Genomic DNA, 24,399 nt, shown 5'->3' on the forward strand with positions numbered 1-24,399 from the left:
TTAAACCCTGCGGCTCGTGACGAAACATTGATGTCCTAAGACACGAAACGATCGGTTTGTGCGAGAAACCGAACAGTATTTATATCATTTTTTACCTCTAAAACACCACTATGTCCAACTGCATTCAGCATTCGCTTAGTGAGGTCTGATCGCGCTCTGACAACGGAAGTGATGTCTCGCATTCATTAAGCTCATTAAGGTTTCTCGCACAAACTGATCGTTTCGTGTCTTAGGACATCAATGTGTCGTCACGAGCCGCAGGGTTTAATTTGGATTTGTCTATGCAAGTTTTATTTACTCTTATAGGCGAAGTTCCCATTGACACGCATTATACGACTGACAGACTTCAACGGTTGGAGTTAAAAATCATCATTTGTGTTCTACTGAAGAAACAAAGTCACCTACATCTTGGATGCCCTGGGGGTAAGCAGATAAACATCACATTTTCATTTTTGGGTGAACTATCCCTTTAAAATCAAAACATTCATGATTTATGTCTCATCCGCCCGTGACCCACCTGCATTTAATTGACTGTTATTTTTTATTACCGCCCCGCGGATACCGTGATCCGCGCATCTGTAGTACACACCTATGAAATATAGATATTTGGTGATCATTTATTTTTCTTCCTTTTTGATTTTGTCTAAACAACAAACCTGACAACCACATAAAAGCACAAAACAGAACCGACAGTCTCTTTTAAGAGCATCACAGAATTTGAATCGCTACATAGACAGCAACAAATGACCCTTGACATTGAAGACTTTATTGCTATTGATTTAATTACAAATATGTTAAAGATTACATTTTTAATTTGACTGAACCTTTTAGCAATAATTTTTGGTATTGAATGAATTACATTTAATATTGATTGCTTCTTTTACTTATACTGATCCTTGAAAGATAACTTTTTACACATTTTTGTACCCATGTTTAAACTAAAATTTGTCCACATTTTATATATTGGTAAAACACACTTAGTTTAAATGTGTTTCAATCAGAACTCTGCTTTATGAACTCAAACAACCTTTTTAACACATTTGTTTGTATCATATTTGTCACTGTTTTAATTTTAATACAAAGATTACCTGGTAAAATAGTTAGATTTCAATGCACTTCTGTGATTGTAGACAATGCAGCGTCTGAACAGGACTTTTATTTTGGAGTGACGACATGACGTCATAAGACTGCGCCGCGATCCTGCATCTGCTGAGGAAAGGTTTGTTTTAAGAATTTTATGTTTATATCGAAATAAACAGTTTTAGTAGTTTTACCAGCGATGTGAAATGAGTTTATTTACTATTTAATGTAATTGTAATTCTTTATCTAACTGTAATGAAGGATATTTGTGTGAGTAAAGCTCATCCACTGATGAGAAACAGTAAACCTGCGTCTCATTTCTCTCTCTATGGCTGCATCCGAAAATCTAGGTAGCTGTCTTGCTGCCTCACTGTCTTATAAGAGAAGGACTTGTACGGCAGCGTTTGTGCATGAAGGCACCTCACTGAACTGATTTCGGACAGACTTCTGAGACAGTGTAACAGTTTAATGATCTACAGCAAAATAGCATGAGCTTTGGTGAGAACTATACAAATAATTAATTACTACACTAGTAATTTCTCGATAGAAATGGTATCAAAATTGAAATATGTTGGTCAAAATCCTACATTTATACACAAACTGAGCAGCAAACGCAACTTTCAGACGCCATCTTTATTTTTCTAGCTCAGCTTTCACAGAATGGAAAGCACAGGATTATGGGATATCAAAGGCAGCTAAGGATACATCTATGCTTCCTTCAAAAATCGATCTGAGGAAGGGATCTCATGAGGGAAGTGAAGCTAACATTGGATTCAGACGTACCTTGATGCCTTTCTACCTTGAAATGTGTCCTCAGAAGGCAGCATTTTCCAGTTTTCGGACGCAGCCTACATATCATAAATCAGTTTATCATGAACACGAGTTCAGTCTCTGGTGAGTAATGATGGAGAAACTGAACTTTTCTCCGAGTCAACTGAATCAAATACTTTGAGAAATGATTCAGTGAATCACGACACGTGCTGCTCAAACAGTGAACATGATCGAGAACACTAACAAACTAATCATGTTTTCATCAAAGAGTAATAATTTAAATATAATCTATAATTCTTTAAATACCAAATGTAGATCATAAATGTCTAAATATGAAGTTTATTAATTTTAAGCGTTAGTGTTGTTGTCTAACCATGTCATTGAAGACCATTAACTCTGTTAATTATTCTCTTCTTAAAGATGGCGTTTATTAAAGATGAGACTGAAGACATAAAGATGGTGATTATTAAAGATGAGACTGAAGATATAAAGATGGAGTATATTAAAGATGAGACTGAAGACATGAAGATTGAGTTTAATAAAGAGGAGTTTGAAGAAATTAAGATTGAAGAAACATTCAGAGTGAAACATGAAGATACTGAGGAACAAACAGGTTGGTTTTATTCTCACAGCTGAACTCAGTCATTTGATCATTATTAAAATGTCCAGCTCTACAGAAATAGAGAATATACAGAAATATAATCTTAGAAAATATTACAGAAGTCAAAACAAAACAATTATTTTCTGCAACAATAAACCCAATATCTTCTGAATAGAGAACAATGGAAAAGATTTTTTTCTGTTCATGCTCAAAAGAAAAAAATAGTCTGTAATTTGTTCTTTATTTTTGTCAAACTTGCAGTTTTGTGCATTCGTATTTATATTAAATGTGTTTATAGACTAAATACCATAAAGGAGTGGTCACAATTGGGCCAAAACTGGCCCGCCAGCAATAATATCTGGCCCGCGCCCGCAGCCAGATTATTTGAATAGCGGCTGGTTCTGAAATAGATCTTCGTCTCATGGTGGCGTATTATCACCGTGTCTACTAACTTACACCAGACGCGCCGCACCGCAACAGTTAAAAGCTGTCTACACTGAACAAACTGACCATTGCAAAGCACTTGGACTACGTCAGAAACAGAACGGGGAATCCGTTTACTGTCGGGAGTGTGTTGTCGCGCCGCACCGCATCCAGTGTAGACATTATCACTGATTATAACGGGATCTATCATCTTTTGTAGCGTCTCGCCGCTCCCGTCTGGTGTCTGTGTTATATTCTTTGAAAACAGCGACAACTTTGTTGCAGATAAGGCACACTGGCTTTGCATTCACAAAACTAGGTAGGATGAATGCATAGTTGTCTTTCCATTCTTTTTTGTACGCTCTATTTTCGCTGACAACTTTCCACTTTAGACTCTTTGATAGTGCCATTTTCTCTCACCAGCTAGCTTAACATCACTCTGCACATGACGTAATAGCGTAGGCTTCCTCCAGCACGCAAACAATTAAAAAATGCAGTTTAGTAGGCTATGTGAGGATGCTAAGGAATAATTCTGAGTGTTAAAGTAGGCTACGTCAAATAATTATTACAATAAGTTAGGATCCATTGTGTAACAAGCAAATTAACATGTTACACATGTATTATTCACAATATGGAAAGAGGAAATAAAACATAGTTATTATGCCAAACTATATTGAAACATTATTTTTACTTTTTACCATGTCGTGAAGTGCCATGTGTGGTTTTACCTGCGGTGATCTAATTAGAGTACTTTTTAATTTAAATAACAATAGAGTTCTAACACAATAATATATACATTTCGCCCTTTAAAAACGAGGTTGATTAAAAGTTTTACAGATATTGTTTGTGTAATAAATTTACATATCTGTCCTACCTCAAACTACTATATATATATATATATATATATATATATATATATATATATATATATATATATATAGAAAAGGAACCCCAGATGTGTCCACAATATCGAATCTTGCCCCCTTTTAAAAAAGTTTAGACACCCCTGGTGTAGAGCATACATTTCCCTTTTGAAAGGGAACTTCAACTCTGCGTTGATTACGCAATGGGGGAACGTCACGTAACCACGGTGTCTGAAAGCCAACTATCCAACAACTCCAATCCCTATTGGCCGGCGACAGCCTATGACGTAATATGGCGCGACCCGGAGTATAAAAGAGCGCCTGGAGAAACAGTCAGCATCTCATCGTCTTTCGGTCCTGTCCTGTTTGATCGTGACCTTATCAACTCTGGTAAGGGATTCTATATATGCCTTACAAACATTCAAGAGAGTGTGTTTATTCGTGTCCCAGGGTTTGACACTTGGTATACACATTTTCTGGGCATTTTCTGTCTGGAGAGGAGCGCGCATAGACAGTGCTTGAGGGTGCTGTCTGTGTGTTTGTCTGTTGTTTATTGTGAGCGTCTCCCTATCGGGACGCTCCGTTCTCGTTCGGCACTCTTCTCGAGGGAAGAGGTGTCCGCATCTGTGCCTGGTGATTCTGGCCCCGTTTGTTCTGAGGCAATATGGCAGCTGCAATCATAGGGCTCGCAGATGAGCTTTTTGGGAAGTTAGAGAGCGTTGTATTCTCTCTCAACTCCCCCGGGGTTGACGAGCATGAGTGGATGACGATGACGTTCGTGTTTGACGTCATTGCGTTCGGCGGCGAGCACTCCTCTGGCTGTTGTGTGTGCGGAGCTGCTGTATTGTTGGGACGTGCTTTTCGGCGGGCTGCAGCTGGCGTGAGAGCGCGTTAAGAAAGGGGCCGCACGCGTTTGGCTCGACGAACGGTTCCTTTCTATCTATGAATGTTGCAGCTCCCATAAGCTTTCCATTCATTCAAGGGCATGGAAAACCCCTAGCCGTTCAGTTTTGTATCTGAACCCAGACAGACGGGAGGAGGAAGAAGCGAGATTGAGATGGGCGATCGATTGTAAACACCGTTGTGTTTGTAATCGATTCCCCAACTGCATAGGGCGATTTATATCTACCCTCTCCTCTTCTTCTTCCACCTCCTGTATGTATGTATGTATGTGTGTGTATATATATATATATATATATATATATATATAAACATATATCATGCTCCGATGCTTCTTATGGTCAGACTGATGGCAGGGCCCATAGTGATTATTTCTGTCTGCCCGCTATTTCTGTTTGGTAGTAAGACGATCTTTTAGGCTTAAAAGAACCTTAGATTCCATTCTTTCATGTAAAGAGGAGCATTAGGAGTCTTGGGTCTTTGAGCCGCAGAAGGGGCAATATTTTATGTGTTTAAAATAAGACCTTATTTTCTATATAGTTTTCTGAGCATGTAGTCAGAGAAAAAGTAGGGTTTTTTTGGGCAAACTGAAGTTGATAGGCTGGCTAGAATATATATTGTGCAGGCCACAAAATGGCCGCCTCTTAGCCACCTGTTGTTTAGAGTAGCTTCTCATCTGCTGTTTTCTAGAGTAGTTTGAGTTAGCACTCGTCACTTCAGTTAATATGCATGTTTAGGTCGGCCCTAATCGGCCGCCTGAAATTGTTTGCTTGTGTGCATCACTTTCTTTCTCTTATCCATGAGATTTGGAGGTGTAGCCCAAGTTTCACTAGGCTTGTGGCCCTGTAAGAAGGCCCGTAGCTTAGCGGCCAGGCTAGAGCTAGGTTAGGTGTGTTATTTACATATCATCCTATGTATACTATCCCTTGTCAGGTTGTATAGTTCCTAGTTCTGGCCTCCTCCCGAGGGAGTTGTTAGGCCGTATGCCCATTATCCCCTTGCTATGTAAGTGCAATTGTTGAGTTTAACAGCTAGGTTGTAGACTGTTTTTAGACTTTCTGATACTGTTATCTCAGGTGGTAGGCCCTTATCTTTGCGTAGATAAGTCATGCTGTGTAGTGCTAGGCCCCACTTTCTAGAACTTTTATGCTATGGAAAATGTGTTTTTTCCTCTGAGCTACTTGTTTTCTTCTATCAAGTTTGAGTTGACGTTGCTAGTGTTTAGCATTCGTCCTCTATGGCTCAGTACAGATTTGAGAATCTGTAGGGAGAAAATTATTTTCCTCTGTGAAAATAGCATATGCATCAAAGCGTTGTGTTTGCTTTGAAGTTCTAGACTTTTGCCCTACATTCTATGTGAGCTTACTTATGCTGCCACAGGTTAGCACCTGTTCTCATAATAGCAGGCTTTTTCATGTAGCCGCTATTGGAGACATTGGTGACCTAATATTCCCCATTAGTAGGTTTATTGGTGTTACTGAGCGCATCACCTGTTGGATTGCATACTCAGGGTAGTATAGAACCACTTTTTGAGAAAAGCTGGTTTCTATTAGCTCCCTTTTGTGATCTTGTTAACAGCTATATTGCATATAATTTTGATTGTAGGCTCTTATGGTTAATTAGCCTCCTTCTAGTTAGCAATTGTATTTCTAACTGCTGGTAGCTGTTCATAGTTTACTCACATGGTTTACATTATTTCACGAGCTGAAGCCACATGTCATTGGAATGGCAGGCCCCAACAGGCCTCCATTTTAGTTCACATGTTGGCACAGTTTGTGTTTATTCTGCAAAGAGGCTGAATGCCACTTGTTGCTGAGATTGTGGGCCACGGGGCCTCCTTTTTTAGCTGACTTGTTGGCAGGATGCCTGGGAATCCGAGAACCCATACCACCATCGGCCACGCCCCACCTCTGTTGAGTAGGCTTTAAGCAGGCCTCTCGTGGAGTATGGCGGCGTAATATGCATTCCTTCTTTCAGTAGTGCGTGAAAGGTTTTCCACTGAATGCATGGCCTGATGGTTGATATGGTCTTGGACTGGCTGATGCCACGTGTTTACTATGGTAGGCCCTAATAAGGCCTCTTTTTAGTTTACATGTTGGCACAGTTTATGGACAAACGGGCTGAACGCCACTTGTTGCTGAACTTGGAGGCCCTATAGGCCTCCTTTTTTAGCTGACATGCTGGCAGGATGCTTGTGAATCCAATACCACCATCGGCCACGCCCCACCTCTGTTGAGTAGGCCTTAAGCAGGCCTCTCGTGGAGTATGTGGCGTAATATGCATTCCTTTTTAGAAACTAAATCTTTGAATGCATGGCCTAATGGTTGGTATTGTTATGGTCGCCACCTGCTGATGCCACGTACAGGTGCTGGTCATATAATTAGAATATCATCAAAAAGTTAAATAATTCCATTCAAAAAGTGAAACTTGTATATTATATTCATTCATTACACACAGACTGATATATTTCAAATGTCTTTTTAAAATTTCTTTTAATATTGATGATTGTAACTGACAACTAAGGAAAATCCCAAATTCAGTATCTCAGAAAATTAGAATATTACTTAAGACCAATACAAAGAAAGGATTTTTAGCAATCTTGGCCAACTGAAAAGTATGAACATGAAAAGTATGAGCATGTACAGCACTCAATACTTAGTTGGGGCTCCTTTTGCCTGAATTACTGCAGCAATGCGGCGTGGCATGGAGTTGATCAGTCTGTGGCACTGCTCAGGTGATATGAGAGCCCAGGTTGCTCTGATAGTGGCCTTCAGCTCTTCTGCATTGTTGGATCTGGCATATCGCATCTTCCTCTTCACAATACCCCATAGATTTTCTATGGGGTTAAGGTCAGGCGAGTTTGCTGGCCAATTAAGAACAGGGATTCCATGGTCCTTAAACCAGGTACTGGTAGCTTTGGCACTGTGTGCAGGTGCCAAGTCCTGTTGGAAAATGAAATCTGCATCTCCATAAAGTTGGTCAGCAGCAGGAAGCATGAAGTGCTCTAAAACTTCCTGGTATACAGCTGCGTTGACCTTGGACCTCAGAAAACACAGTGGACCAACACCAGCAGATGACATGGCACCCCAAACCATCACTGCCTGTGGAAACTTTACACTGGACCTCAAGCAACATGGATTGTGTGCCTCTCCTCTCTTCCTCTAGACTCTGGGACCCTGATTTCCAAAGGAAATGCAAAATTTACTTTCATCAGAGAACATAACTTTGGACCACTCAGCAGCAGTCCAGTCCTTTTTGTCTTTAGCCCAGGCGAGACGCTTCTGACGCAGTCTGTTGTTCAAGAGTGGCTTGACACAAGGAATGCGACAGCTGAAACCCATGTCTTGCATACATCTGTGCGTAGTGGTTCTTGAAGCACTGACTCCAGCTGCAGTCCACTCTTTGTGATTCTCCCCCACATTTTTGAATGGGTTTTGTTTCACAATTCTCTCCAGGGTGCGGTTATCCCTATTGCTTGTACACTTTTTTTCTACCACATCTTTTCCTTCCCTTCACCTCTCTATTAATGTGCTTGGACACAGAGCTCTGTGAACAGCCAGCCTCTTTTGCAATGACCTTTTGTGTCTTGCCCTCCTTGTGCAAGGTGTCAATGGTAGTCTGTCAAGTCAGCAGTCTTCTCCATGATTGTGTAGCCTACAGAACTGGACTGAGAGACCATTTAAAGGCCTTTGCAGGTGTTTTGAGTTAATTAGCTGATTAGAGTGTGGCACCAGGTGTCTTCAATATTGAACCTTTTCACAATATTCTAATTTTCTGAGATATTGAATTTGGGATTTTCCTTTCCTGAATGAATATAATAAGCAAGTTTCACTTTTTGAATGGAATTAGTGAAATAAATCAACTTTTTAATATTCTAATTATATGACCAGCACCTGTATTTACTAAGGTAGGCCCTATGGGCCTCCTGCGTAGCATGTTGGAGTTCAGTTATGTACTCCTCTCACTTTGAGAGTAAAAAGGTGCTTTTTCCAAGTACTGTTCTGAGTGGCTGACCCCTCAGGGTGAGTTTTGGTGGTGAGTCTGGGTGGATTGTCATGTGGGCACTTTACAGTTTAACTACTGTCATTGAGTCATATGTCCTGCTCCTAGCAAGACAGGTGTTTAAGGTGGCCCTCACAGGCCACCATTGAATGTCCTTCTAATATGATGAAATGCTTTCATATGGGAGTCATGCTCCATATAAAGCTATTATCATGATGTAGGCCCCTTTCTGGCCTCTATGATTATGTGCCCACAGTATGGTCTACCTGTTAGGTTGAGCTTTGTACTTCCCTGTTAGGGTGGTTTGTGTAATAGTGCTTAGCTCCCTAAGCTGATCATGGGTTGTAGGCTTCCATGAGGCCTCTTCCTGAGGTTCAGCCCTAGGCTGGTTTGTGCTCCCCTGTATCAGGGTTTCTAGCACACAGCCTCCTAAAACTTGGCCACTGGACTTACGCCATATGTCTTAGAGGTTGCTAGGCCCTATGGGCTGTCTTTTTGAACATACTGGTGTATGTTTGTGTATATTTCTCTCTGAGAATTATCTGTATACACTTCTGGTTGGCCAGAGGTCCAGGTGATAAATCTAAGCTCCTATGGTTCGGTTATTTATCGGTCTTGGTGCCTAAAACACTGCCACGAGCTGATGCCACGTGTCTGTTAAGGTTATAGGCCCATCCAGGCCTTCCTTAATACGTGTTGGCGTACGCTGTACTCCTCTTGCTTTAAAGAGTAAAAGGTGCTTTTACTGAGTACACTGCTCGTTGGATTGTGTTAGGTGGATTGTCATGTTAGGTGGATTGTCACACTTTGCAGCCTCTTCTGCCATTGAAGTTGTCTGTCTGCCCCAGCAAGACAGGTGTTCAGGGTGGCCCCTGCAGGCCACGTTCTACTTCTGTTTCACATATAGCTACTATCATGCTGTAGGCCCTTCTTCGGCCTCCATGAGTATGTGCCCATTGCATGGTTCTACCTGTTAGGTGAGCTTTGTACTTCCCCTTTGGGTTATGTACGTAATAGTGCTTAGCTCCCTAAGCTGATCATGGTGGTAGGCCTTAATCAGGTCTCCTCCTAAGATTCAGCCCTAGGCTGGTTTGTGCTCTCCTGAAGGATCAGGTGTTCAGCGCACAGCCTCCTCAGTGCATTAAGCACTGAGTAGATCCTAGGATGAGCGGATTTTACTCCCCTCAATACGAGGGTTCATAGCACTGAGTTCTGCTCTCCACGATGCCCATCTCTACGCGTGGGTCTGAGTTGCTCCTGCCTTTCTGTAGTCACTCTTACCTGCTCTCTTCTATGAAGAGTGCGTTATGGAGATTCTGTATTCAGACAGGGTTGGCCAAGACTAAGTTTGTCCTATGACAGACCAGGTCGGCCTCCCTGGTGGCGTTGGGGTGACGTTCGTTCCCTTCTAGTGACTGGACGGGGTTCCCTTCGGTTCCCTGGCCTCATTCCCTTAAAGAAAACACTTTGTCTGCGGAAAAGTTGGTCTCAGACGCCTCTAGCGGCCTTAGTAGGCCTTCTCTCTTTGGAAGGCCTTCTGTAGGCTCAGCTTGGGCTGTTGGCCATAGGGAATGCTGTCACTGACAGCCTGGTGAGTTGGGTGAGTTGCTAAGCGTTTCCTACATTTGTCAAGCCATATTATTTGGCATGCACTCTCCTCAAGCATGGCAGCGTGGGTATATCGTTCCCCATTGCGTAATCAACGCAGAGTTGAAGTTCCCTTTCGAAAGGGAACGTCTCAGGTTACGTATATATCCATAGTTCCCTGCTTCAGGCTGCCTGCCTGAAGAACAGTCCCTCAAGACGATAGATGCTGACTGTTTCTCCAGGCACTCCTTTATACTCCGGGTCGCGCCATATTACGTCATAGGCTGTCACCGGCCAATAGGGATTGGAGTTGTTGGATAGTTGGCTTTCAGACACCGTGGTCACGTGACGTTCCCCCATTGCGTAATCAACGCAGAGTTGAAGTTCCCTGGTTCTCATGGAACTATGGTTACATACGTAACCTGAGATGGTTTTTGGTTTTGATGCATTAAATGTCTCAATTGTTTTATGTCTGTTTTTGTCCTAGACCTGATGGCACTGAAAGTGGCGAGTCATGAACTTAATGAAAGGGAAGAAGAGAAAGAACATTACGATAAACATCATGATTTCATGATTGGAGAAAGATTGATACAGGCTAAAAAGTCTTCCTCACAAAAGAGAGTTCAAAAGACAGGAACTAAAAGTTATTTCACCTGCCAACAGTGTGGAAAGAGTTTTGACCAACATAGAAACCTTCAAGTCCACTTGAGAGTTCACACTAGAGAGAGTCCCTTCACTTGCCAGCAGTGTGGAAAGAGTTTCACACATGAAGAAAACCTTCAAGTCCACACGAGAATTCACACTGGAGAAAAGCCTTACACCTGCCAACAATGTGGAAAGAGTTTTACTGTGAATGGAAACCTTAAAGTCCACATGAGAATTCATACTGGAGAAAAGCCTCATACCTGCAAACAATGTGGAAAGAGTTTCAGTCAAAAAGGAATCCTTAAAGACCACATGAGAATTCACACTGGAGAAAAACCTTACACCTGTCAAGAGTGTGGACAGAGTTTCACTGTAAAAGGAAACCTTATAGTCCACATGAGAAATCACACTGGAGAGAGTCCATTCGCCTGTAAACAGTGTGGAAAGAGTTTCAGTGGAAAAGGAAACCTTGAAATCCACATGAGAATTCACACTGGAGAGAAACCTTTCACCTGCCAGCAATGTGGACAGAGTTTCACACATAAAGGAAACCTTGAAATCCACATGAGAATTCACACTGGAGAAAAACCTTTTACCTGCCAGCAATGTGGACAGAGTTTCACACATAAAGGAAACCTTAAAGTCCACATGAGAATTCACACTGGAGAAAAGCCTTACACCTGCACTCTGTGCGGGAATGGCTTCACACGGGAACGAAACCTTAGGAAACACATGAATATTCACACTGGAGAGAAGCCATTTACATGTGATCAGTGTTGAAAGAGTTTCAGATTTAAAGGTGACCTTAAGGTCCACATGAGGATTCACTCGAAAGAGAACGGTTTTAGAAGTCGTCACTGTGGAAAGAGCAGAGGTGTAAAGAGTATCTGAAAACCATTCTTGAGTAAAAGCACAGATACCTGACAGCAAAAATTACTCCCATTACAACAGGGTATCCGTGGGGCGTTAAAAAGCATTAAAAGTCATTAAATGGATTTTGCGAAAATTAAGGCCTTAAATGGCATTAAAAAGCATTAAATTTCATTTCTACAGGCATTACATTTTTTATATATAGTTTTGAAGAAAAATAATACTACCAGTTTATTTTGAATAAAGCCTAAATAATTAATAACTTTGATTTGCTGTCGCAAAATGTACATTGGTGTGATACGCACACGGAACCAGTTTGGTAATTGCCTCCGGCCTGTGCAAAATTGGCGTAACGCCGTTTCGGACTGTGGCGGGCTGGGACCTGTAGACAGAAGGCTGCATCAGTTTTGCCAACTTGGTGCCTTTTTAGTCCCCTTTTGTGACTTTTTTCTAAGAAGAAAGCGTGTTGTGACGAATATAGTGACTTGTTAACCTGATCTAGCTTCCGAGACCCCCTGGTACTACCGCACGAGCGCGAGATCTTGCTTTCCTGCCGCTGCCGCACCTCTCTGATTCAGCAGCGCATTCAGTTGAGGATGTGCGCTCTGTCAGAGAACAAATAAAATAGATACTATTGCTTCTAACCTGAGTGATCATTTTACGTGTACATATAGCCTAAATCACAGAAACTGTCTTTATCTTATGTGTATGGTGATTTTGTCAGACAACGTCTCAATTATAAATCAGGATTTTAGTGCTGGTTTAAAATGTCAGGGCTCGAACTTTACTTTCCTGACCAGACAGGGACCTGATTAAAACGTCAATACCTGGAAAACCCCCCCCCCAAAAAAACAGCAACTTGGGAATCACCAAAATGCGAGTATGACTGATTTTATTACATTTAGTGTAAGTGGCGATAGATAGTGGATAATAATAGGCTGTATAATGTACTGACGATAACAAGGTTGCGCTGTTGAGGCTCGCGCACCATCTCGAGGAGAAATGGAAACATGAGCGAAGCACACACAAAAAGAAACTGTGGTAGCTTTTTCCCTACGCACCTGACCTAAGTTAAACCGGGTGTCCCAGACACCATCAATCTATAAATTTATACTCTACTAAGCGTACTTCAATACCTGTTCGAGTCGGCCGACATCTCGGCCTGTTTTGGGGCACTATCACCTGGTTCTAAGCTCTTTAGTGCTCCTCACCTCCACTAAACACTATTACTATAGTATAGAAGTAAGATCTCTAGTGCTTAGTTAGTTTGCTGCGCAGCCTAAAAACCAAACAGACTCCAGACTATGCCTCAGAATATGCTTTAATCACGGCCGGGAGAGTTCTCATCAATTCCAGAGAATCTCTCTCTGAACAAAGGAATACAGCAGGTTTTATAGGATTTCAGGTACATCACACAGTCAGTATAGCATGATCTATTACTCATTATCATCAGTCTTAATATGATTGGTTCAGATTTAAGAAAAACATCTCAGTTCCTCTGTCCCGCTTACTGCCGGAGTAAATTTAGATTAGAACAACTGAATCACAGGATCATCAAAAAATATCACCGGGTTAATAGTTCATATTACTCAATAGGTTAAAACAAAAATTTTCAAAGACTATTTTTTATCTTTAGAAGGATGCTGTCTAGCCAGCACAGCAGAATTTTTCCACTTGTTACAACACTCAGTCCTAGTGACTATTTCCTTATTTCAGAGTTAGCATTATTAGGCCTGTAGAAGAAAAGAAATGTTAGTTCATTATTAATTAGTTTAAAATTTCCATCACAAAACTCAGTTAAACATACTGCGGTAAAAATTCAAAATGTGGAGTTTTTATAACTTTGTAAGCTTTTTTTTTTTTTATAGTTTTATATACTGGTAAGCAAAATCACACGACCAAGAATGCTGTTTTCCTAAATAGGCTACCATCACGATTAAAAACGTGACACTGATTTCATACAACAGTTCAATTAACAAGTAGTTAATATTAAGTCACTTACATTTTAGAAGGAACATTGACTGCTTTTGTTCTATTTTAGCAGCAAAAATAGTTTCAAACAAAGATCACAGCAAAGCACAACACTCATCCTTGTTTTCATCACTGAATCATTCAGCGTTTTGAATGAATCGGTTGAGTCAAAGATTAACGGTGCGTTCCAAACGGGATATATCGCCCTCCATGATCCTTTGCACAGAGAAGTTGTTTGACGTCACAGAATGGGTACAGTAGGCTTGGAGTTCGATTTTATGTATAATATTTTTCTATACTGTAATATTTATATGAGTTAGATTTGGTACATTAGGTTTAGTCAAAACGACATTGTACTTTAACAAAAATACTTTACAGCTCCCTTTATCAGTCCATTCAAATCTTTAAAATACATAGACACAATATACATTATGGTGCGATAAATTTAAATAAATAAATAAATAGACTAACGTTAAACAAAGAGCGCAGCTTGCACAATCTACTCCTCCTTGATTGTCTCGTTAAGATGAAGAAGAAGTGCGTTCCAAAAAAAAATAGTTTTTTTGACCCCTACACCCTTCATCCCTTCGAAGCTCTCACTCCGGAGGGTAAACCCTTTAAAGGGATTAGGGCATAGGGATGAGCCCTTCCGAATGGAACGCAGGGTATATGACCCATTCGTAATCAACTGCCTCATTCTTGAATGAATCAGCCATTGGAATGAATCGTTTGAATGAATGAATCAATGACCCACTCATTAAGACGGTTACTTGCCGCCACCTACTGGTGGTTTAGTTTAATTTTTAAAAGTATCATTTCCCCCCCAACATTTTATATTTGTATTTTCAAAAAACATTTAAAACAATCCCATAACATTAATTAATGCAGTTGTAATCAATCAAAAATATGCAGATTTACATATGTCAAAGCTGCAATATTCTGAAAGGATATTGTTTCAGAACAAATTTATATTTCCACTACCACAAAAAAAAAAAAAAAAAATCGAAAATGCAAGTGAACTCATACAAGTCAATGACCGATTTACGCGTGTCCACATGACAAGGCTTAATGTCAAGTCTTGTATGTAAGCTTAATGGGCCGTGTTTCAGTCACCATTTCATATTGTCTGACAATAAAAACAGAAAAAATATATAGATGAAACAATTTTATTGGGAATTTGGCTGTATTAAAATATATTATGTGAGCAAAAGGGTAGCACCAGAGAAGCAAACAAATGTAAAGGGCTGACACTTGGCAGAATTCGAATACAACAATCACATGATTCATTTTCTAATTGCCGTATGTCGTCATCTATCAACATTTAGCGACATATATATATATGGCATTAAAATATTTAAAAGTTGGTATTAAAAAGCATTAAATTAGATTTCATGAAACCTGTAGAAACCCTGTACAAGTTAAAAGTGACATTCTAATACAACTTGAGTAAAAATCTTGGAGCATCTGATTTTAATATTACTGAAGTATTTTACTCATGCTAAATGTAGGCTCAAAGATGCACTAGTCCTCGACACCTGAGAGAAATGCCAGTAAAAATAAACAATTGATTTGATTAATGAGAAATCATGTTTATTTTCTAAAATCAAAATAAAACTGAACACCTCAACAGTGGATTCGATTCGTCAACCGAAAATGCGTGCTGGTCCCCTACCCTCTTGATGGAGGTCAATGCAACCAGGAGTACTTTCTTAAGGGACAGCTCTTTTAACTCAACTGACTCCTCGTCCTCCCTGACCTTACACAGAAGCTGTGCGAGCAAGCTCACTGGGGGAAACGCAAACTTGTATAGACCCCGGGGCCAGCTGTGTGCCAGTGCATCCGTGCCAAGAGTGCCCTTGGTCAGGGAGTAAAACAACTGTCAATGGGCTGTGTCCGGGGAGGCAAACAGATTTATCTGAGCGGTCCGAACCACTGCCAAATCAGCTGGACCACCTAGGGATGGAATCTCCATTCTCCCGGAAGTGGAGGCTGCTCTGAGAGCTTGTCGGCTGCATGGTTGAGCACACCTGGGATGTGAATGGCACAAATACCCCCTTTCCACCAGCACAAACCGGGTGCTAGTTCAGAGCTAGTGCTAGTGCCAGTTCGGAGTTGGTTCAACTAACGAGCCTTCTAAGAACCGGTTTGCCTTTCCACGGGCTAGAGAGCCAGCACAGAGCCAGGTCTTACGTCACTGTATACGTCTCATATTTCACAGCAAAGCCTAGCGCTGCAGCCTCAAACACACCAAACTTGTTCGAGATGCATGGCTTCTAGCAGAGCGATCGGGACGTCAAAGCACCGCGAGAACGATCCAAAAGTACAAGGAGCAATGTTTTGGTGCTACTTACAAACCACTTTTCCTGGTTTGGAGCTGGTGCTTTGGGTGTTGAAATACAAAGAACTGATTTGAAACTAGGCTCTGGCTCCGAACCAGCACTCAAACTGCCTTGGTGGAAAAGGGGTAAAAGCGACCTCAGATTCTTCTGATTCCAAAAGAGATGGCGGGCAAGCTGCAACATGCGACGGGAGTCTAGACCGCCCTGGTGGTTGATTTACGCAAAAGCTGCAGTGCTGTCCGAATGGACCAGTACATTCTTGCCTGTTAACAGTTGTGAGGTTGTGGGCTGTATTCCTCTCCTTCAGGTCGCCCGTCTCAGGTCCACCTGGCTCGGCTGCGGGCTGGGCGCCGTGTCCAGCACCCTGCTGTCTGCCGGGTGGAGGCTGCTGCTTTGCAGACTTAACAGGGGCGGAGGACAGTGCAGGCGGGTGCCCTCGGTGATGAGCAGGCGGAGTTACTGTGGGGCAGGATGTGCTTAATAGCCTCTGTCTGCTTCTGCATGGTCGAGAGCTTCACCCAGTAGCTCTCGACCACGCAGAAGCAGACATCAGTGAATAGGTCGACCTGCAACACGGGGGACTCCAGGAGACCGATATTTATCGGTCTCCTTCATGTCTGCCAGGTTCAAGAGTGGCCTTCACTTGACCAACTAAATGCGCCATCACCTTAGTCGCCTGGAGAGCGAGGTCGGTGGCGGTGTGCAGCTTCCCCAGAAGCTGTTTATCAAGACTACCCTGGGGCATTTCCAAGAGCGCCTTGGCCTGATAGACCTGAAGCAGCGCCATGGCATGCAGGGCAGAGGCTGCCTGTCCACAGGCTCTGTAAGCTTTCTCTGTCAGGTTAGACGAGAATTTATAGGCCCGGGATGGGAGACGCAGTTCACCCCGCCAGCCGGCGTCCGTCGGACACAATTGCATCGCGACAGTGCGCTCAACTACGTACCCCTTAGCTGCCCCGCCATCCAAGTAGAGGAGGAACCAGACCAGGTTCGGACGCAATAAGGCATCTTCCATGATCTAGTCACCACTTCATGCACCTCCGGAAAGAAAGGTACCAGGGTGGGATGCTGAGGACCAGCGCGAGCCGCCCCGAGAAACCAATCATCCTGCCAAGAGGTCTCAGGTCACGGTGGAGGGTTCCACTCAAGCTCTGTAAAGCTCATGGCCACCGTTGTAAAGTGCTTTAATACTTTTTTTTTTTTTATGCTGTTCACTTTATTTAAAACCTTTGTTTCTGGTTCAAATGTGATTGCTTCATGTTAAATTGACTTGAAATGGTTACTAGAACTCACTTGATGTTTTCATTTTGAAATAACATGTTTCAGACAAGTAACCCAATCAAACAAGACTATGTTAGTGTTTTTTGGAGATTACCGTTGTGGTGAAGTGTACAGCTTGTGCTTGGGTTGAGGACCTGCTAACAAGAATTGTCTTTTTTTATATGTAATGAAGTAACAACTATGATAGTGCTTTGGATCAAACCAGTATCATGTCTAGTCTGCCAACACTGATTATCACATTTGTAAATAGCTATGTTTAGTTTGTTGCTATGTAAAGAACAAAACAAAAGCATTAATAGTCATATGATTATATATATATATATATATATATATATATATATAGAATTCATGTATTTAAAAATAATTCATTACAAACAGATTTCCAGGCATTACTTTTTTTTCACAGCTGATGTATTTTGTATTTTGCTTGCTTTAAAAGAACTGTCTCTTGTTTAGTAGTTTTTTTTTTTTTTTTGGATTGCAGTCTTTTTCTGCTTTTATTGTTTTCCTTGGATTTGCTTCTCAGTTCCATGCAATTTTAAGCTTTTCTTGGTTCATTCCATGTTTTCTAGGCACCCTCTCTCATGCTAATTCAGATTAGCACAGATGGTTTTAAATTAATCTAGTTTATTTTAATTCAAGACTCCATAGTCCAGGTTTTAGCAATCTGTACTTAATCTGTGTTCCAGAAAGCCATTTTTTAAGCCACGATTAACTATTCTAGATTAAGGCCTATCCTGGCTTAATTTAAACCCTGTCTGGGAAACCACCCCGTAGAGTTTGCATGCTTGGCTCCAAAGCAAAGACAAAGTGTGAGTGCTCTCACTTCCGCATTTATACCCGCGCTGCTGGGACGGTGCATGTGACGCAAAGCTCGCATGCCAATGTCCATTGGCTCATTTAGTTACACTCAAAGGTGATAGGGTTCTCTAGCGATGTCCCAATTCTTCAGTTTACTTCTGACGTACGTCGAACGTGACTTACTGAAAGAGAACTGTGCCTGTAAGTATAAAATTTCTTAAAAATGCTCTTAAGAATAGTCTTAAGTTTTGACTTAAATGTCAAAATGTTCTTAGTAAAAAGTAGGACTTTTCAAAAAAAAAAAGCTAAACAATTTTCAGTGAAGTCTAAGACTAATTTTTAAGTGCTGATTGAGGTGGTACTTAAGTGTTGTGAACTAAGGACTACAATAATGTCATCTCAAAATGGCCGCCCTCAGCCAATAGTGAGACTGCAAGGGTGAAGTAACAGCAGCGTGAGACCAATTATTTAATGCAATTATAATAAAATCATTAATGAATTTATTTTTAAAAGAAATGGCTTTGCATTGTGCAAAATTCTCAATTTAGCACTGTTGCTGTGGAATCATTTTCTGTGATGGAACACGAGTTTCATGAATGGCTCCAACAACTCCAGGAAAACCCCAAATCCTCATAAAGACAGCTTCCTTTTGCTGCATCGTTTGATGGTCAGTTAAAGTCAATTAACTGTCAAATAGTAGTGACCAAAAGTGATGTTTTCTTAGGAAATTGTACATATTCACCCTTTATTCAAATATGATTAAAAAAGAATTAAAGGGGTGGTTAAGTATGATTTCACTTTTTTAACTTTAGTTAGTGTGTAATGTTGCTGTTTGATCATAAACAACATCTGCAAAGTTACGACGCTCAAGGTTCAATGCAAAAGGGAGATATTGTCTTTTAAAGAATTCTGTTTAAAGACTACAACAAACTGCTGGTTGGGACTAAAACAAGCTTCTTCCTGGGTTTGTGACATCACTAACCCTAGAATTTACATAAACCCCGCCCCCAAGAACACACAACAAAGGGCCATGTTATTGCAATACAGTATGTAACAATACAGTATGTAACAAAAATGCAATAGCATGTCATAAAAACAAGATGACAACATAAGTTATAACTGTAACTAAACTATTATATCTTCATGCAGCATATATTCTCTGACTCTGTAGGCATTTTACAACAGTTCCCACACCAGCAATTTATAGATTATCAGTACAGATATACTAATCAATGCTCAATGCTTTAAGATATCCCATATCAGCTACATAAAATAAGCAACTAACCATTCAGAAACGTCTTGTTGCGTTCTACATGTTGTCACTTCTTGAGTCTCTCCATCATTGTTCAACTTTGATTTGAACATAAAAGGGAGTTCTGTCATGACAACAACACTGTCATGCAGTGTTTGCATGGTAATGGATATGACAATGTAGATAAATTTGGTCTTGGCGGAATAGAGCTGCTACGCTGCTGCTGCTGTTGATTATTGCTGCTGCTGCTGCTGCAGAGCAAGTACGGGACTTGCTACTGCCAATACATACACGACACGCTGCTGTGAGCAAGTAAGACATGCTGCTGCTGTACAATATAGCGTACATGAATAACCCCCCAACAAAGTAGGTGACATGATATTAGACAATACAAGCCCAGTGTACTGTATGTCAGAGATCCCCCATCAATGCAGAGGGCAAGATGATGATTCACCCTCACCCCCCAGCAGATCTACCGCCAAAACATATGTACTGCTGCTGCTCCGAAGAGCCATAGGAAGTGCGTGTATGCTATCTATGTGTGCCTGGCCCATTTTTGCCACAACTAAGTAATTCTGGGCTGTAAGGCTTAGCTCTAGTGAACAATATGGCTATGTGTGCCTGGGCTACCACACCCAATGGCTTAGCTCTAGTGGCCTATGACTATGTGTGTCTGAGCCAAAAGGCTCAAACATACCAATTAGAATGTGCATTATGTGTGGCTTTAACAATGGTAAAACGTTGCAGGCTAATAGAGATAAGAAACCCTCCACGACCGCCTGAGCAAATAATAGTATAATGATGTAGCATCATTTGATAATGTCATTGTCAAACCCGGTATACTCCTAAAGTAAACTCGTTCGGATGAACGGAAATTAATGGGCATGACTCCAATGTGCATCAGCTGACCCAGCCCGAAACACGTAGGTACATGAAACATTAGCCTTGAAGAGTTGTTGAGGTTGAGCAATACTGTGAAACATTTAGATTTACACGTCATAATATGAATGAGATTTCAATAGAAACTCAATATTTTTAATTAATATTCTATCTGTTTGAGTTGCATGCTAATGCATTACTATTATATCTTTGTCTCATATGCAATGGTTATGTCAGTTGATGCAATTGACAGTGAATCCCATAACATCACTTCGCAGCATGCAACCGACTGTCGGTCCTCACAGATAACACAATGAAACGTATGGCCGCGATAGCGTGAAGAACGTTCACTTCTCGGTAGTGAACTCAAAGTTCCGCTACGTCAATGGCTGACCACCACACTGCAAAGTGTCTTACGCTCCTGTTAATGAATACCTCGGCATTTAAGCAAAGAGAGAGAGATTTCTGACGGATACGCAGCCACCGCTCAGATCAACAAAGCGTGTCCATAATTCATCCATACTGCCTGCCGCTGCGACACACCGCATATAGAAAACACCTAATGTTTTATAAAATTATACTATACAGATTATGACACAAATACATATTAAGTATCAACTGAGGCGCTCTTGCGTCGTTTGAAAAATACATGGAACGCTCTAAGGTACGGAAGCCCTAAACGGCCATCTATTTATTTTTTTTATCTTGTTTTGTCGTGATCACGAGATAACAAAAGTTGTTTTTTCGTGATCACGACTTAATCTCTGCTGTAAATTACACAAATGTGTCAACAGATGTCAGTATGTTACCAAATATAACTGATGATGTGCGGTAAATTTACACTTTACTGTATTAGTTCATATTGGCCCAGATTGTACGAGTTTCGGACAGAGAGAGTCTTCGTGATCGCTTTATTTTGTGCAGTATTGTGTGCGTCAAGTAATTAACTTAACTGTTAAATGCTTGAATATGATTATTTTGCTTGAAAGTGTATCTGTTATCGTTCTGACTAGTGCAGGACTCACCACAGTTTCACGACCGCAATAGTTCGGTGTGATACTAAACTTATTGCTTATTAAAACTAATTTTGATGTCACTGTATAGTATTCTGTTTGCACCTTATTGTGTATCTTTAAGACGCCATTTTAATCATCGCAGTTTCAGTGTTTGTTTCACTCACTCAATGTATATTGATAAGAAATATGATTTATAGCCTATGTCATTTAATTCAGTGATAGTGTATAACCTATTTTCTACATTTCTTTGTTGGAAACAACACACATACATAAACACTCTTCTCAAACAGCATCCCAAGATTGTTTTAGCCTATATCAACTGGATTAAAGTTTTGTTTTTTGGAAATCTGGAGTATTGCACCTCTTTTTAATGGAAACTGCTATATAATAGTCAATGTTTAATAATATAATAGCTGAGTTGTGTGAAGCAAGTAAATTGTGCTGTTATTTTATTGTAGCCTAAATACTGTTTATGACAGAACATGATGATGTAATATAGGCTACAGGCTTATATATTTAAAATGTTAGTAAATGGACTTTACTATTATACCCACGTCTTCCAAGCCACCTGCTTGTACATAACCGGCGCCTCTTGAATTAATTTACTTGATCATTAATTTACTTGTTTCACTTTTCACTTTCTATGTACTCATGTAGGCTATTTAATATGTACTTAATTTTATTATCACTGTAAATGTGGAAATGTGAACCATTGTCCATCATTGGGCAATTGGTGATAAAGAAAAATGTCACGTCGCAATATTGGAAATTTTTCCATTTTAAACCATGAAGGCGAATCAGTGTACTGTATATCAAACAAGCAATGTGCAAACTTTGCGGGAGAGTTATGCCGATGAAGACGTCTCAATCCCCACTGCCAGTCAATTATTCACCAGCCTTTACAGAAAAGAAAAGTAAAACCGACGAGCTTTCGGTGCATATTCTCTCAGAGACAACGAGAGATAAATCTTACTTCAACAAGCTGATAATGGTAGGCTATGTCTTAATTTATTTACTTTATATTTCTCTTGTGGCCCATATACTGTACGTAGTGAAAAAAAATGAGAAGAGAAGTGTTTTGTGCACTCAAAAAAATGATTCAAGCCCGTCATAGATATGACACATTTATATTGTGTTCACTTTATTTACATATATCCAATTAGGATAAATACTTATATTTAATAAGTCTAACATAAAATGTATAAACAGCATCATCTATGAGATTTATTTTAATTTGATTAACTCAAATTAATTTGGCTTTGGAGCGCGCCATTTGAGCATGTGCAAAACAAGCTCAGAGAACAGAAGAACACGCTCATGGTGTGGCCACTATTTTCTCATCTGGTGCTGCGAGGAACTTGGGTAAATGCCAGACTAGCAGCTCCAGTCTCTTCATGCTCCGTCTGTAAAGTGAACAGATTGACTGATGTTACTAATGGTTATTTATTATTTCATAAGCATTTAATAATACCAGTGTGGCTACTCCATACAAGTTAACCCTTAAGTTATTTAGCTTATTTAAGTACTATAAATTTGAACTATAAATATTAAATCACACAAGATTCAAAGGTAGCTTACAAATGTTACACACTGTAAAGTTCATAACACATTGTAAAGATTACACTTGAGGTAAAGTCAGGTAATATGCATATGTACATATACAAATAAAAAAAACACAATGATACTTTTAAATTAAACTGCCCGTAGGGAGTGGCTAGTGACTGTCGTAATGAGTGAATCAGTAGGTTCGACTTGAAGCAGTGCTGTGCAATACAACTGGTGTATGACATCAAAGTACAGCAAGAGCAATTCCACAGCATACAGAACTGTCCGCTCTCTAATCGTTCTCACATTACTTTGTCATACACTGATGTCTGTGCAGCGCTACTTCAAGTTGAACAGACCTGTATTCATTCAACCAACTGTTCAAAGCTGATTCATTCAAGAATTAGGCATGGGGATTATGAATGGGGAGTGTGTATATACAGTGCCCTCCATATACGTTTTGTGACAGTAAAGACAAAAATGCTTTGTTAGCTGTGGTGTCAAGATATCTATAAATATGATTAAAAGATTAATATGAGGCAGAAGTACAATGTCACATTATATTATTGGCTGTTTCAACACAAAAAGTAAGTAAGAAGTAGAGCACTTTTAGAGTTTCATCCCTCTGTCTAATGTGAGCGTAAGTATTGGGATGGTTTAACTTAAAATAAATGTAAATGTTAATATTTAGTTGTAAATCCCTTGCAAACAATCACAGGAGCGAGTCTGTGACCCACTGACATCACCAGACTCTTGTACAGAAAAAACATTAATGTCAAGCCCTGTATACATTTTCATCATTAATACGTCATTCCTAGAAATGCATTGTCAAGTTGACAAATTGACCATATTTATTAACTTGATGGGTACACAAACACAAACTGGAAATACATAACAATAGGGTAAAGTCAATTGCAACTTGCATTTCATGCCAACTTTAAACAGGGAACATACTAGGGGTGAAACGGTTCTCGGTAAAAAATCAAACGGTACCGTTCTGCACATTTGGTTCAGCACACACTTGAACCGCGGTTCATCTCATATCTGACGATGCATACACATTTATAATATGGTTTGTAGAAAATAAATATAAAACAGACAGACAGAGTTAGGCTAATGTATGTTTCTGTCAATGGATACGCATTCTGGCTTCTCCTAAACTTTGTTCAATGCGAGTGCCGTATCATATACATATCCTAGCAAGCATAGTAGGTTACGTCTTAAGTGAACTTAAACACTTGAGAAAGAACGCTTGTGTTCAGTATCAGTGTACTGATTCGTGTATTATGTCTTAAAGAGACAGCAGCCCTTGCATTCCTGCTGTCTGAATGTGTTTTTAATCAAACAACAAAAGATAAGGAAATCACTCATTGCTCATGACTGAATAGTAACTTAATAATTAATAATGACTGATCTTTATTTAATTTATACAGTGAAGATTACATGCAATGTTGTTTTACATTTTATAAGATACTTAATTCAATTTCTGTACCTGAAAACATGAAAAACCTGAAAAGCTTTATTTATTTGTATCTTTGCTTTACTGTATTTATTCGTGCTGTTTGATTATTTG

The 24,399-nt window shown here is 40.2% G+C and overlaps 1 protein-coding gene across 2 annotated transcripts; it reads left to right on the forward strand.

Moving 5' to 3' along the window:
* The first annotated feature begins 527 nt into the window (after window positions 1-527).
* LOC127508851 (gastrula zinc finger protein XlCGF8.2DB-like) lies at window positions 528-21,627 on the forward strand. 2 transcript variants are annotated; one of them, XM_051887296.1, is made up of 5 exons: window positions 528-1,219; window positions 1,431-1,578; window positions 1,726-1,974; window positions 2,272-2,464; window positions 10,715-21,627. In XM_051887296.1, the coding sequence occupies exons 4-5, from the start codon at window positions 2,272-2,274 to the stop codon at window positions 11,650-11,652; spliced, it is 1,131 nt and encodes a 376-aa protein (XP_051743256.1). In that variant the 5' UTR covers window positions 528-1,219; window positions 1,431-1,578; window positions 1,726-1,974; the 3' UTR covers window positions 11,653-21,627. The 2 variants fall into 2 exon arrangements, with proteins under 2 accessions (XP_051743256.1, XP_051743257.1); XM_051887297.1 differs by lacking the exons at window positions 1,431-1,578; window positions 1,726-1,974.
* Window positions 21,628-24,399: the final 2,772 nt, after the last annotated feature.

Source organism: Ctenopharyngodon idella, chromosome 3, assembly GCF_019924925.1.
Source record: "Ctenopharyngodon idella isolate HZGC_01 chromosome 3, HZGC01, whole genome shotgun sequence".
In the NCBI taxonomy this organism is placed as follows: domain Eukaryota; kingdom Metazoa; phylum Chordata; class Actinopteri; order Cypriniformes; family Xenocyprididae; genus Ctenopharyngodon; species Ctenopharyngodon idella.

Excerpts from the sequence above, each read along its gene's own strand:
- LOC127508851 (XM_051887296.1), top strand. The coding sequence starts at position 2,272 with ATGGCGTTTATTAAAGATGAGACTGAAGACATAAAGATGGTGATTATT. Across the intron at positions 2,465-10,714 it reads AGATACTGAGGAACAAACAG|ACCTGATGGCACTGAAAGTG; the intron begins GTTGGTTTTATT and ends TTTTTGTCCTAG.